This window comes from Dermacentor silvarum, chromosome 8 (genome assembly GCF_013339745.2).
Source record: "Dermacentor silvarum isolate Dsil-2018 chromosome 8, BIME_Dsil_1.4, whole genome shotgun sequence".
NCBI classification, from domain to species: domain Eukaryota; kingdom Metazoa; phylum Arthropoda; class Arachnida; order Ixodida; family Ixodidae; genus Dermacentor; species Dermacentor silvarum.
The window spans coordinates 162,291,380-162,307,422 of record NC_051161.1 but is presented as its reverse complement, the minus strand read 5'-3'; the positions used below and the strand labels follow the sequence as shown (position 1 = coordinate 162,307,422).

The following is a 16,043-nucleotide window of genomic DNA, read 5'->3' as shown; positions in this document are numbered from 1 at the left end:
AATGCTTGTTTCGTAATTTTTTGTCACGATCCCCACTCCAACGTGTTCTTTTGTTTTAGAGCCATCCGTGTAAAATTCCATGTAATTTTTATATTTCTGCTGAAGAGCGCGGAATTCTTGTATGATGTGTTCGTGCGGGGTGTCATTTTTCTTTAGAGGGGTTAATGCCCAGTCACATAACTGTATGAGTTCGCACCACGGGGGTAATCGTTGTGGCCTTTTAGCAACCTGAAGGACCTCAAGAGGAATGTCATAATCGCGACAGTATTCCTCATATCGCAGCAGAAGTGGTCTAATCATGTTCGGTTTATTTGTGTAGTGTAAGCATGAGTTGCACTGTGTGACGATGTTGTAGCATATATGTTCTGGTGATGACTGGATTCTGAGTATATAGGAAAACGTTAGTAGCGCCCTGCGCTGCTGTAAAGGAGGCTCATTACATTCAGTGTATAGACTCTGGACAGGTGATGTTCTGTAAGCACCACTTGCCAGTCGCAGTCCAAGGTTATGAATTGGGTCAAGTCGTCGGATGTAAGATGGTCTGGCTGAACCATATATGATGCTACCATAGTCTAATATGCTGCGTACTAAAGAGCGGTATATGTGTAGCAGGCATTTACGGTCAGAGCCCCAGCGCTTCCGGGACAAGACTTTGAGGATGTTAAGTGCATTATTCCCTTTAATTTTAAGACAATTTATGTGGGCCAGAAAGTTCAACTTTTTATCAAACAGAATACCCAGAAACTTGTGTTCTTGTTTTACCGGTAGGACGGCTTCCTGTAACTTAAGGATGGGATCTGGTTGTAGGCCTCTTTTTTGTGAAAAGACAACACTAATAGTTTTTTCCGTTGAGAAACGAAAACCGTTTTCAGATGCCCACTGTGTGAGCTTGTTTAATGCGATTTGAGTTTGCCGTTCGCAGGTTGCCATGTTCGATGCACGACACGCAATTTGTAGATCATCCACATATAACGAGTGCATTACAGAGGGTGGGATTACATTATTTACGGAGTTCATTTTTACGACAAACAGTGTTGTGCTTAATACACATCCCTGTGGCACACCATTTTCCTGAATGAATATGCGTGACAGCACCGTTCCTAAACGCACTTGAAAGGTTCGGTCGGACATGAAATCAGCTAGACATTTAAGCATTCTACCGCGGATCCCTAAATCCGCTAAATCCCTCAAAATACCAAACCTCCATGTTGTGTCGTACGCTTTTTCTAAGTCGAAGAAGACTGTGAGACAGTACTGTTTGTGTAGAAAAGCAGTACGTATCTCGTGTTCTAACCGAACTAGGTGGTCTGTTGTAGAGCAACCTTTCTTGTACCCACTCTGGTGGTTGTCCAGCAGGTTCTCGGTTTCAAGGACTTATGTCAATCTTATGTTTATAACTGTTTCAAATGACTTTGCAAGACAGCTTGTGAGTGCTATAGGTCTGTAGCTGGTTGCTGTTGTGGGATGTTTTCCAGCTTTCAAGAAAGGGACTATAATAGCTTTCTTCCATTCATTTGGCATTTTTCCCTTTTCCCAGATTACATTGAAGAAACGAAGCAAGGTCTCCACTGCTTTAGGGGATAGGTGTGCGAGCATTGCATAATGCACTCTGTCCAGACCGGGTGCTGTCTTTTTGCTAGTAGTGAGTACTCTGTTGATTTCTTGGAGTGTTAAGGGGGCGTTATACGATCTCTCGGAACTTCCTGTTGTCGGAAGCTTTTGTTTTTCTGCTGATTGCTTATATCTTTGAAATTTAGGAGAGTAGTTTACTGAGCTTGATATGTTATGGAAATGCTGCCCTAATATATTTGCTTGTTCTTCTAAGTTTGTTTGCTTGCCTGGAGGTGAGAGTATGGGGATCGTGTAAGGAGTGTAGTTCCCTCTAAACTTACCAAGTTGATCCCACATTCTTTTGGATGTTATCGAGCTATTTATGGATGATACATAATTTTTCCATGACTGTCTTTCGGCTTGCCTGCGTGTGTACCTGGCTTTCGCTTTTGCTTTTTTGAAAAATAGGAGGTTATCTTGTGTTGGGTATCGCCGAAAGATACCCCACGCTTTGTTTTGTAGCTTTTTAGTTTCTGTACATCCGTTCGTCCACCAGGGTTTTAATTTACTTCCTAAAAAGCCAGAGGATTGAGGTATTGTCTGTTCTGCTGCAGCAAGTATACAGGCAGTAATTTTTTCATTTAGTTCATCTATATTTAGACTATCTGGTATGTCATCCAGACTGGCCTTTTCCGTGAAGAGAGGCCAGTCTGCTAGATGGAGTTTCCAACGGGGTGATCTTGATGGTGTGGTAGGGAGAAGGGATGTTTTTTGAATGATAGAAGGCATATGGTCACTACCGTAGGGATTGTCGATTACACTCCATTGGAAGTCGTCAAAGATGGATGGGGAGCACAGCGCCAGATCAAGACAGCTCATAGCTCCTGTGCTTGGGGAGCAGTAAGTTGCAGCGCCAGTGTTTAAAAGGCATATGTCATTTGTTAAGATAAAATCTTCAAGTGTTTGTCCCCTGGTGTCGTTTGTTTTACTACCCCATAACGTGTTATGTGTGTTAAAATCACCCGCTATTAAAAAAGGTTCGGGTAGCTGGTTTAAAATTAACTCTAGGTCTCTTACAGTAAAATGTGCGTGTGGTGGAATGTATAGTGAGCAAATGGTGATGGTTTTGTGTGCTAAAATGGTGACAGCAACGGCTTCTATGTGACTGTTAATGGCAATTTCTCTGGCTGCTATACCTCCCTGCAGAACAATGGCTACACCACCCGAAAGCCGGCTCGCCTGGGTACGGTCGCGCCGTACCACAGTGTAGCCTTTTAAAAAATTTTATGTTTTTCGCCTAGGTTTGTTTCCTGCAAGCACAAGGCTACAGGAGAGAAGTTATTTAGCATGTCTTTGATGTCACCTAAGTTGCGTAATAGTCCTCTGCAGTTCCAGTGGATAATAAAAGCCATTTTAAGACTGAAAGGTAAAAGATGGCATTACGATTGAATAAGATGTTAGGTGACATAGATGTGGAGAAGGCTAATACAAAGGAGCGATAACCTTTAGGTTACCACTTTCTTAATTAGTGTGGTTATTGGGACTTTGTCCCTCTTTGCGCGCTCGAGAGAGCGCTTGTCCTTCGGCGTCGACGACACCGGGGTTTTTGAGTCGACCTCCATCGCTCTCCCTGAGGCGCTGGAGGACCGAGAGTTGGGCGCCGAGACACGTGTCTCGGGCCTTGGGGTTCGATTGATTTTAGGGCCCTGCGAGACTGGTGTCTGCGGGCTCTTCGAAGAGGGTGGAGCAGCGCTGACTGCTTCCACCACGGGGGCGGGAGGGGTGACTGCAGGACCACTGTGTGTGGGCCCGCAGGACTCCCGAGGCCTCTGTGACGCTGCCCCCACCTGCGTCACTTCGGCATAACTTCTTCTAGAAAGGTAAGACAATCGCTTTCTAGCTTCGTAGAACGAGATTTTTTCTTTCACAGTTAGTGCAATTACTTCTTTTTCTTTTTTCCAGCAAGGACAGGACCGCGAGTAAGCTGCATGGTCCCCTTTGCAGTTTACACAGTGTAGAGAAGAAGTGCAATTGTCAGATTGATGTTCATTTGAGCTGCATTTAGCACAGGTTGTTTGTCCTCGGCATGCATGTGAAGCATGTCCAAACCTTTGACACTTGAAACATCGTCTGGGGTTCGGGATATATGGCCTGACATTTACTTTTACATATCCTGCATTGAGAGAGGTAGGCATTTCGCTTGTTCCAAAGGTGAGTATAACATGTTTTGTGGGAATTTCTTGATCATTTCTGCGGATGACAATTCTTTGTACTTTGGTCACGTTTTGTTCCTGGAAACCCTCCAGCAGTTCTTCATCGCTCAAGCCAAGGAAGTCCTCCTCGGATATCACACCCCTGCTTGTATTTAGAGTTCTGTGGGCTGAAATTGTAACTGTGGCATCGCCAATACTGGTAAGTTCCGAGAGCATTTGTACTTGGTCTTTGTCATTTAGTTCTAGGAGGAGGTCCCCGCTAGACATTTTTGAGGCTTTATATGTCGGTCCAATTTTGTCTTTTAGGCACTTGGCCACCAGGAAAGGGGAGAGCTTTCTTACGGGTGTGTTGTTTTCACTATGGACTACATGGTACTTGGGGAATGTTGGGGTGTTGCTCCGAAAGGAGAACTGGAACGTTGCTTCGGTGCGGCCTCTTTTCAGAGGCCGATCATAGACAACAGAGGTTTGCGCTGCCATAAGAAGGTGTGTATATTCGGCAACAGCGCCGACCACCCACCATGGAGCCCAACGAGAGGACGCGGCAGAGCTTGTACACAAGTCTGCACGACGCCAGTCGTACGCCGCTACTATAACCAAATATGGTGTACCCAAGGTAGGGTAGCCACACACGGTTAACCCTTGCCGCCAGCGAAAAAAGGAAGTAAATGGAAGAGAGTAGAAGACAGGAAAGGCGAAAAAGTATGAGAGAGACGAAGATTGGGGAGAGAGAGAATGGAAAAGGCGACTACCGATTTCCCCCGGGTGGGTCAGTCCGGGGGTGCCGTCTACGCGAAGCGGAGGCCAAAGAGGTGTGTTGCCTCCACCGAGGGGCCGTAAAGGTCCAAACACCCGGCATCGGCTCAACCTCCAGGATCCTCTTTTCCCCGGACACGGCTAAGCCGCGCACGGCTACACGCGGGAGGGGCCAACTCTCATGTGCTCGGGTACGTGGTGTCGCAACACACCAAACGCCTGCTTACGCAGACGCCCCTGCGGGGCCGGTGTCTATGAGTGCAGATGTGTGAACACCATCAACAAACACGTCTATCACATTCGTCGAGCTATCCTGATGACTTTCGTGCTTCGCCGGCGTCGCAGCCCTTGCCTCGTGGACTGCGACGATTAGTTTTTCTCTTCCCGAGCTGCGGGACCAGGCCGCATCGGTGATAGCGAGCGTCGGCGTGGAGAAGGTGAGCGGCGGGTATTGGGCTTTGGGCGGAACGTAGGTGACGATGCCGAAGGGTCGTCGTAATATGGGCGGGGAGAACCGACCATACGACTTGGCGCATATGTTGTAGCGCTAGGCGACTGCACGCGATTACAGTAGCGAGCGACGTGGCCTGCGTAGCCGCACACAAAACAGATAGGCCGGTTGTCAGACTCAGACGTACGCCACCGATTCGCTGTGGTGGGCGCCGTCCATGTAGGAGGACACGCTGTGCGGGGCGGCTGGTGATATGGTGGCATGGCGGGCTGTGGTCGGGGCAGAGCCAAGACGTCGGCGTAAGTGAGAGGCCCACCTTGAGGGAAGGGGTGGGGCCAGCATGGTTACTACTTCCGCGTAGCTGAGTGGCGCATCCGGAGGGATCTGTTGGGGCCTGACGACGACTTCCGCGTAGCTGAGTGGTGCAGCCGGAGGGATCTGTTGGGGCCTGGCGACGACTTCGGCGTAGCGGAGAGGTGCGGCCGCAGGAACATGTTGGCGGCGCTCAGGCAAAACCTCGTTGAGTTCGTGCGCAATGGCGCGGGGGAGCGGGGGCTCAAAACTCGACGTGGGCTCTTGTACGGGTTGCGATTGTGCAAAGGACATCAAGGAGAGCTGGCGTGCGATTTCCTCGCGCATGAACGCCTTCATTTCTGCCATCAACGCTGACTGCTCAGAAATGGCCGTCAAGCCAGCGAGGTGTTCGTCGCGCGATGTCAATGTGTTCGTCGCGCGACGGGTCAATGACCGCTGCCTTCGTAGCTCCTCCTAACTTTGGCACAGTGTAATTATCTCTGCCACCGTGCGAGGATTTTTGGCAAGCAGCATGTTGAAGGCATCGTCTTCTATGCCTTTCATTACATTGCTGATCTTATCTGACTCCGACATGGTCGCGTTGACTTTCCTGCATAAGTCCAGGATGTCTTCGATGTAGCTTGTGAAGGATTCACCGACTTGCTGAGCTCGTTCCCGCAAACACTGTTCGGCGCGCAGCTTACGAACAGCAGGGCGACCAAAAACATCCACAAAAGACGTCTTGAAGTCGGACCACGTCGGAAAATCCGTTTCATGGTTGTTGTACCATAAGCTGGCTACACCCGTGAGGTAGAAGAGCACGTTGCTGAGCTTAGCGGCTTCGTCCCATTTATTGTGGGCGCTTACCCGCTCGTAGGTCGTTAGCCAATCTTCAACGTCGGTGTCATCAGCGCCTGTGAAGATGGCAGGGTCCCTGTGACGAGGCACACCAGAGCACGGTGCCGGTGCAGGGGGAGGCACTTGTTGGGAGGCTTCTTCAGGCATGGTCGAAGGTACGGTGCGGGAAGAAGTTCCAGGGTGCAGGTTTTGAGGGCGCAGCACCTCCACCCATTGTAAAAGGGTTTATTACAGATCGGAGCAGCGCAGCGTCGACAGTCAAACGAGACACAGCTTTTAAGCACGAGCGCCGTTGCGAGCAAAAGCGCTAGACCCACGAGCGTCTGGGCCCACAAGAGCCGGACCCACTAGCGTCTCTCTTCGCTACAATATATATATATATATATATATATATATATATATATATATATATATTAACAGGCGAATTCACGAGCATTACACCCTAAATAAACGAACCAGCAGAAAGAGACACTGCTTGCGTTAGCACTAAAATACTATAATAGTGTCGAGACTTGTTCTATTGCAATCGCAAAAGTGCGCTTTCTTTTCTTTTTTTGTATCATTTATTTTTCCTGACGCGGAGGCTATGTTTGTTTTTCAGGAAACGAAAAGAACTAGAACCTCACCTGTTTTCCTATTTTCTGTGCGGCCCGGGCCAGCGGCCTCATGGCCGAGCCTGACCCGTGCTCGCCGGGAAATGCTTCGAACGGCCCGGGCCCGTGCAGTGCTCTAGCACCAGCTCCTTTTCCACCTGGTTCTATTTCATACCCTTTTTAGGGGCGAAGCACCTTAGAACCGAGCCTTAATTGTACCCCCCTCCTCGTAGTCGTCGTCGTCCGTAGCTCTGGTTGGCATGGAGTCCTCTAGGGGCGCTGCGCTGCACAAGGGCGTTAAAGCCCCTTGATGTTAGAAAGTAGCGACACTCTCCCCCACGCGCGCGCTTTCCTCCTCAATTCTCCTCGGATTTCTCCCCCTCACCGGGCCGGCGCGGCGCTGAACCCTCCAGTTGCTCGCTGCAGCCGCATTAGAATCAATGCGCGCGCTTGTTTTTTCGGCTCTTTGAAGCGTTGTATGGGAATTTATCCCTTGTGAAACTGTCATGACGAAAGTACGTTTCCGATAGAACGTCGTGCCATTTTTTTAGGACGCTTCAATAAATACAAGCGGAAGCGCTCCGAAAAATGAGTACCAAGCAGTGGCTGAGCTGTTTACCTCTACGTCGCCACTTCGGTTGTCCGTAACGCGGAGGTGTATTGGGTGCATACAATATAAGCAGCGTAGAGTATAAACGAGAATTTGGTTCACTATCTTCGCTCTTAAAAGGCTCAGAGAAGGTAACCAAGAAGGAATGTGATAGTTTACTTAAAGTGAATTCGCCAAAATGAGTCGGCCAAAAGCCTTTGTACCAATGCCACTGTGCGAAATACGTGCTGTGTTTGCGAAACAGCCGACATAGAACTTTACACACGCGCCTGTATCCCGTCACTATGAAACGACGAGAAATTACATTCCATCACCTCTGGGAGTAACCTAAGTCTCTCTCTCTCTCAAAAAAAAAAGGCTGATTGCTTACACGGAAGCTGCTAAGACTGGCACTTGATAGTTAACTTACAGACTTCAAGATGTCAAGTTTATCAGAATTGAGGGAGATTATTAGAAGTGCGTGGCTTGTACTTAATGAGCATGCGCGAATAATACATAATACCACTTATCTACCTATATATTGCGGTTCATGCCTTCGCAACATAAAGTACATAAAGAAAAAAAAATGCTCGCAGTATTGAAACCTTCAAAGATACAATAAGCACGCAATAAGAGTAAAATAGTTCCTTGGCTTCACAAGTATCAGGCGCAAGGATCACGCCCACACACACACGTGCGCACACACATGCACACACATACACGCACACAAGCACGCACATACACAAACACGCACACACACACGCACACAACTACAAAATATGAGTTACAGGTATTACCTCACAAATTACATACATATGAAAACTAACGCACACGCGAAAACACAAAAAGCTTTGTCACGGCTCGAAGAGTCAACGAAAATTTCAGCCGACTCACTTAAAAAAAACTATATGCACAGTTATCGGTGCTCTGTATTAAACTGAACGAAGAGTCCGGCTATGCGAACAGCATTCAAATCTTCATGCAACTTCATCCACAAATATGAGGAAAACTGCAACATTCACCTCGCAAAGAACGGCGTGCTTAAAAGGGGCGAAATCCCTTCTCCCGATGTTATGGAGCCACTGCTTCCGACGCACGACATTCCGTTCACCTCGGGGGATATAAAATAAGGCTTGCCCTTTCTCTGGCCTGCTGCTGCATTGAAACGCGCAGCAGCAAGGCATTTTCACGGAGAACGAATCTCAGATTCCTACGAAAGGATGGAAAAACTTGGGAAACACACGTTCGGAGCGGCAGGGCGACCACCACTTGGACTGCTCATGGCGAGCGGGAGAAACTAAAGGCGCGCGAAAGCAAGTTTCGCGCTGTATTCGTGACGTCAGGGTCACCTGACGGGGTAGTCTCGAGCGCCGCAGCCATTCAGCGTGGCGGATGCGCTGCCTCCGCGAAAAGGCCGTTTCACATGGCGCGATTTTCACACAGCGACACAGCGAATTCCGTCGCTCAGCGACCGCCGCGACGTCGCAGGCTCTCCGCGACGGGATTCCAACATGTTGGAATTTCCGTCGCTGAGTCGCAGCGATCGGCGCGATGTGGGCGGAGCAACGTGACGTAACAGCAAGCGCCGTCGAAATAGGCACTTTGCTGTTTTACCGCGTGTTGGAAGCTCAGCGGAGCAATGTCGCGCACCAGTTTCAATGATGTTTATCAGAGCGTACCCACCAGCGCCTGTGGCTCAAGAGCTTCATCAACAATTTGTTTTCTCCGGCTCGCACAATTCATTTAAAAGGAGAAGCTGCATGCTATCCAGGTCGGGAGCTGACGCCGCCTTCACCATACGGCACGTACCCTCACGATCGTCGCCGTCGTCAACGTCTTCTTTGCTACAAATCGTGCCAGACACTTGCAGAGGCAAATAATCCTCCAGGAGAAGAGTTAATTGTGGCTTCCATCGTAGCGCAACAACACAATTAGAGTGTACAAAACAAGACCACCCCACCACGCCGCATGCTTATGCGGTTTGTGCAGCATTTTCACTAGCCGCAACAGCGGACTAAGCGATCGCAGTCTCAACGCGTTTAAAGGCTGAAAAATTGTGTAATATTCTATTTTCAAAAAAATATTATGAAATTGTAATATTTGACTAGTTTCCATGTTGTTTTTATTTAACGATGCAGGCATGGATACTTTGTGAGCAGGGAGCAACCTTGGGCGTCGCTGCGACGGAAATCGCGCGGTCAAAGACGCATGTGAAAGCTGCCAGCGAAAATCGCTCTGAGACGTGCGCGACAGAACGATTTTTTTCGCCCCAATCGCGCCATGTGAAACGGCCTAAAGAGGGGGAGAAAAAGAGGAGGTTGACCGCGCCGGCGAGGGTGGTGCGGCGTAGATCAAAGCGTTTCGCTACTTTCTAACATCAAGGGGTTTTACAAGGGCGTTTGTTCCCGACGCACTCTCTCTTTCTCTCTTCAGCCATGGATGATAACGGTCGGTGCACAAGGGCGTTCGTTACCGACGCGCGCTCTCTTTCTTCAGTCATGGATGATAACGGTCGCATCTGATAACGGCGCGCCCGCTATGGATGAAAAGGGGAGAGTGGCGGCTCAACTGCAAGCGGAGTCAGGGCTCGCAAAGCTGCTGCAGCAGGGCGACGCCGGCGGAGATGAGTCGTGTACCCTGTGGTCAAACTCTGGAAGAGGGCGGTAGGCAGCGCCGTAGAAGTTGAGAACAGACTGCCGCAGTTCGTCGTACGGGCGCGTGCCAGTCTATGGAACGCCGAGGTGGAGCTGGAGAGCAAGCGGCAGGACGTCGAGGATCCATATGTGGTTCAGCTCCAGAGCCGCCTCGAACTGGGCGAACCATGCGCCGACGTAGCTGGACGAGAACGGTGACAGTGGTGGGTCGAAATGCGGCTCCGGCCATGGCAGCGTGTCGCTCGGTGCAGGGCGCGTTCTCCCGGGTCCCCACTGTAGGAGGGACGTGACGGCGGCGAACGAGCCGAGCCGTCGTTCCCTACTCACAAGGGCGAAGGCGGCTAGCGGAGCGGCGGCTGCGACGACCAGCGTGGCTGGCTTCTAGAACGACACTGCGCGTGCCGAGCTTGCGCCTCGAGCACGCGCTGCGAATCTTTATTTTCTCCTTTAACAGCCGGCGCCAAGGCACCGGCTGAGAGCGCCAAACAAAGTGCTCCGCGCTGCGGCGTCGGTGGGCGCTACAAAAGAAACACTAAAGGATGCTGTTAGAAGACATAGTCATGAGCATGACTCAGAAAAAATGACAATAACTCTGCCAAAAAGATTAACACTCGAAAACCACTGAAATGGGTTCGGACGTGGGTACTATGCGAAGGAAACACTAAAGGATGGTGGTAGAAGTCGTAGTCATGAGCATGACCCTGCAAAAAATATCAGTGACTCAGCGAAAAATTATTACCACTTATAAACCACTGGAATGGGTTCGGACAAAAATGATTGGTCATGACATGAATGTCATGATATGCGTGCCATGTAGGTCATGGATCAGCCACCTATGTCTTGGTGCTCTGATGGTCGTTTCGTTAACTTGGCAGGCTCCCCGCACACTGCTTCGTATCACATCGATTCCCACAGGGCGTGGCATTTGCCGTCTTATTTTCTGACGCAATTTACTTTTAAACACTAATTTAGTTCAATAAGGCATTTGTGCTCGGCGGACGGCCTAGAAGAATGAGGATGTATTACATGCTGCATTTCCGCACACGTGCTTACGCGCGTGACTTATCGCTCGTGGTGATGGCGCTTGTGTAGCGTCGTCTAGCGTAAGTTGGGGGGCTGGTACTTATCTAACGTCTGCACCAGTTTCGCTGTACATCCACTTTCATAGGATGAAATGGAGGCGGAATTTTGCTTCTGGGATGAAAACACTAACGCGAGAATCAAATTACAGTCAATAAAGAAGAACGAACAAAGAATGATGCCAATTACTCTGTAATAAGGAGTTACGAATTATGAACATAAATGCATAGCATCGGGAACAGAACTACTCAACTTGAAGCCATCTTTTTTAGTAATAACTCCACATAACTATCTTTATTCGAAAGTTTGCCCGGTGGCATAAAACGCTTGGCGCGTGCAAGTTATATATGCATGTATAGATGGTTACGTACGATGAAATTTAATAAGAATGTATGGTGCCGACCATAGATCCACAGATGGTAGTCAAGTGGGCAGCTTAGGTGTAGCCCCACATTTGACAGGTAGTGGCGCCTCCATGATTTCCACAAGAGGTGCCCTAGATCTGCGAGGGCAGCTAGGCCAGGCCTACGTACTGGAGCCCATAACCAAGTTGCAGCGGGCGTCAATGCATCACCCACACGTATCCTTCTTAACGCAACCTCCTCGCGGCGGGATCCACATCCGCACGGAGCTCGTGTGGAGCGTCGAAGGACTTCCTTTTTCGATAGCTATGTGAGCGCCACAGTTGCACATGGTTGTAACAACGGAAACTTAGTTACGCGATGATATAACTCAGAAACATTTCACGGTACAAATTTGCTTGCGAGTCTTGAAAGAAACATAGAATCATTATATGTCTAAATTTAATGTTTATTTTTTCATATGGCGTTGTACTGCGCTGTTTCTGCTGCTGGTTGGTTTATGCCGTTGTATGCTGTTTATTTAATTTTGCTTTCAGTTTGCATTGCGCTGCTTGTATTGCGCTGTTTGTATATTCGCTCTCAGTGTTGTGAATTTCCCCACTCTGTAACAGCCCGAAAGGGCTCACAGTATAGAAAATAAATAAATAAATATTGATTATGCAGACGTTTTCCCGCCTTCTGATGAAATGTTTCGGCGTGACAGACCATCAGGAGGAGCTGGAGTGGCCATCCTGGTGAAAAAATTTGCTTTTCCAGCCCACCAAACTGAAAATCATTAGTGCATCACGCTCAAATTGTCACGTTGGCGACGATCTTTTGTACTCTTGGCGCGCCTTTTGTACTATCGCGCGCCCGACTTGCCCCCAGAGTTTTTGTGTCACCTATGGCAACACTAGGTTTAATTTGGTAATGAGAAAGCTATCTCGGCTGGAGAGCTTATTCCGATAGGTGTTGACTTGAAACATCTGTTTCCTAATACTGAACTGAGCGTGCATGTCTTACATTATCCTTACTGCTGACGTTCAACAGGTAGTTTAGAAGCCCACCCGAATTCAAGGCATGCAACTGTGGTTCCACTGTTTATCTTATTTTTGTTAGCCGATCTATTGAACATTACTCGATAAACGTGGAACGTGGACTGCCTGACCATGAAATAGTACTTTTTTATGTTCTCTTGGGGGGCACAGACACTATCTGTTGCTTCAATTGCGATCAAAGATGTTTTGCGGGAAAATGACGAAAGTGTCCTGGACTTCCTTAACTTGCAGCTCAGTGACTTTCGAAGAGGTGAGGCAAATGAACTTTCGAGAAGATTTGTTCGCCTACTGCCTTGAAAACTGCGTGCCAAACAAAATCAAGAAAGCGCGTCGTAAAAGCCATTGAGTTATACGACACGTGTAACACCTCAAGTGAAAAGATTGAAACGCCAGCTGGAGCACAGCGCTGATCAGATCACGCTCAATCCCAGTAGCACCGAGCGGCACTACTTTAATTGCACACTCCCTAGCTTCATTCGTCGCTCCCCACAAAAGTACTAGAAATTCCTTTCCAAAAGCAAGAAATCAGTTGATCGCATTGTTCAGGATGATGCGTTCGTTGTTGATAAACAAAACATTGCTGAAAATGGGATGCATATTGTCGCAGTGTGTTTTCTAACCCACCTCAGCCTGTAAGCCACAATCATACGAGTTGTTCTGAAGCCAATATTATATCGTTATTCGCTACTTAATCTAGAACCGAAAACGTCATCTGGTCCGTACACGATACCAAACACATTTCTCGCCGGTATATTGAGATGCTAACTCAATATTGTAGATATTTTCTGCACATATTTGATGACATCTAGTACTCAAGAATGGCACGAATTGATCCAGTGCTTACAAAAGGCGTCGCCGTATTAATAAGAATTATAGACCCACATCATTAACTTTGTTGTACTGTAAACTTGAACAGGTTATCGCCAATAATATGGTCACGTTACTTGAAGTTAGAAATATACTCTCCCTTTATAACACCGTTTTAGAAAGGCCCTTTCTACAGTAACTCAACCAACTACAGTTGTTCATAACTTCGGCACTATTTTAGATAAGTCAGCATAGCAGGGGCGTAGCCAGAAATTTTTTTCGGGGGGGGGGGTTCATCGGCCCGACCGGGGGGGGGGGGGGGGGCAAGCGTCTGCTTTCCTCTACGTGACGTGATCGATAATAAATATCCGTAGTTTAAGCACCCTCTATGTATGTATATCAAAGACATGGGACCCCCCCTCCCCCCTCGCGTGTGTGTGTGCTAGAGCACTGCACGGGCTCGGGCTTATCCGAAAGCCCGGGCCCGTGGGCCGGGCCGGGCCGGGTAGAACTGTTTTTTCACGGGCTCGGGCTGGGCTCGGGCACGGCGTGTGCTTTTTGACCCGGGCCCGGGCCGGGCTCGGGCTTTCTGGTCGTGTGCATGTAACGTGCAGTGAGTTATTCTCGGGCGACTCAACTCTGAAAAACATTATTTTTCGGTCTCGGGCCGGGTTCGGGCCGGTTTAGAGTCGGGCTCGGGCCGGCCTCGGGCCTAAGGTAAAGGGGTGGCGGGACGGGCCGGGCGGGTAACGTAGATTATTTCCGGGCCCGGGCCGGGCCCGGGTCTGGCCATAAAAGTTTTGATCGGGCTCGGGCGGGCCACCCAACGTAATAACGGGCCCGCGCCGGGCCCGGGCTGAAAAAATCGGCCCGTGCAGTGCTCTAGCACTGTGTGCTTGTGAAGAAATTAAGTAAAAAGTAATGTAAGCTCAGTATAATACAGTAAGTACGACATGTACAGTGGGCGTTTGGAGCAACCGTCTCTCATCGCGCCACTGAATAGACCAGGCTTCGAAAACGCATCATTGAGACGACCCGCCCGATCGGAGAAGACATCATTAATTGTTAATCTCCGTTAAGCGTAGATGGTGTCGTCCTCGTCGGGGCGAAGTGCGTTTCACAAGTCAAGGACGGCTATACACGTGAAAATGCACGTGTGACCATGCAGGGTATATACCTACTCCCATAGCAATAGCTTGTTCGCTGCGTCTTTGCGCTAGAAAACTGAAATACGCGCAAAAACTAGTAATGCTTTTTTTACGAAGCTTTCGTCGCCTTGCATTTCCTGCGGCAAGTGCATGGGCCGCTGTGTCTTCCGCTGTGTGCGAGCGTGCAGCCGTCATTTGCATTTACGTCAACAGATTCAGAATTGTACAGAATATTTCACCGCACTGCATAGTTATGGCATGTGTACGCATTTTAAGTAGTGCGTGCGAGTCATTTCTGCTTCACTTAGGCCGGTGCGAACAGGAAGCGGCCTTGTACCTCACAGAATCTCGACTGATTGGTGTACTAGTGATGCAGGAATGAACTCCGGTCTTGTTCAGTGCATAGTGCACATAATCAATTTATCAGGACGCGTGAACTCCGACGAGAACTGTCAGCGCCTGCAACAAGAGTTTACTTACGCTGTACTGCGCACATGTAATCCATGCTTGTCGGCTGTCTGTTTCGTGCATTCTGTTGCGAGTCGGTGGAATTTCACTGCTGGCATCAACCCTTTGGTGTGTACATTGCTGGTTTGGGATTCCACAACACAACAGCAACTACCAGCCTTTCGTAATTGCTGGTTTGAGATTCAGCAACACAACAGTAACTACCAGCCTTCCGTAGGGGCGCAATCGCAAACGAGAGACGTTTTGCGCTGCAGACTATGGCTACGTTCACACTTGGGAAGCGGCAAGCGGGTGGAGAGGCCAAAGCGGCCGGAAAGGCCAAAGCGGCCGGAAAATCTTTTCCGCGCATGGCCAAGTTCACATTTGTTTTGCTACCACCGCGGCCGCCGCTGCCGCTTTCGTCCACATCCATCTAGTCTGCGTACGTTTGTCGGCGTGGTGGCGCTCATTATCGCATTATTTGGAGCGGTATGTTCATTCACTGACCCACCCGTCATCAAAAGTGATCATCTTGCGCAATTTCGCGTGTCATCTGCGACCTTCGGTGAATTCCTCGTTGGCGTTCTGTAATTCTCCTCACACGGGCGCGGTAGCGCTGTGTCACAGGTTGCTGCCTAGGCGTGATTATATTTCTTTAATAGCTTTTATTTACAAGTTGTAATAACATTTCATCATTTCGTATTATTTTCGGCGCCTCCAGGACACGAAAGTGGCAACGGGAACACCAAAGCTAAAACCCGGGCTGGCCCTTTGTGTTGAGGCTCGCCGAAGCCTGCGCGTCCTATACGTGAGACCTACGCTCCCAATCTATCGTCGCGACGAGAAAAGCACCCCGCGACTTCTGCAACATACCGTACACGTGCGAGGAGAATTATGGAGCGCCAACGATGAATCTGCCTAACTATTGTCTGTCATGGAAGTGGAAGAAGAAATGGCTTTTATACTTCTACCTACTTGTTTTCTAGAAATGGACAATGAATAAACGGAAGACAAGAAAACCTCGGAAACGGCGGTGGTGGGTTCGCCTGGCTTTGCAAAAGCGCGAGAAGTTGGGTCACGCGACTCCGTTGGCTTCGTTGCCGCACCTCCGGTCGCGCGAAGTTGAATACTATCGCGAGTATTGCTGACAGTACGTTTTAGTGCTTCTCTTGTCGTAGAGCAAGGGGTGGTTCTTGATCGCGT

The 16,043-nt window shown here is 49.1% G+C and overlaps 1 protein-coding gene across 2 annotated transcripts in view; it reads left to right on the top strand.

Moving 5' to 3' along the window:
- LOC119462551 (decapping and exoribonuclease protein) overlaps positions 1-16,043 on the top strand; it is a 179,714-nt gene that overhangs the window by 14,040 nt on the left and 149,631 nt on the right. The window contains exon 1 of one of the 2 annotated variants that reach the window (XM_049672224.1): positions 1,538-1,642. The exons of the other annotated variant lie outside the window; for it this stretch is intronic. Coding sequence (XP_049528181.1) covers positions 1,603-1,642 — 40 coding nt within the window. The 5' untranslated portion in view covers positions 1,538-1,602. Of the gene's footprint in view, positions 1-1,537; positions 1,643-16,043 lie in introns of those variants that run through there. 2 annotated transcript variants of the gene reach the window in all.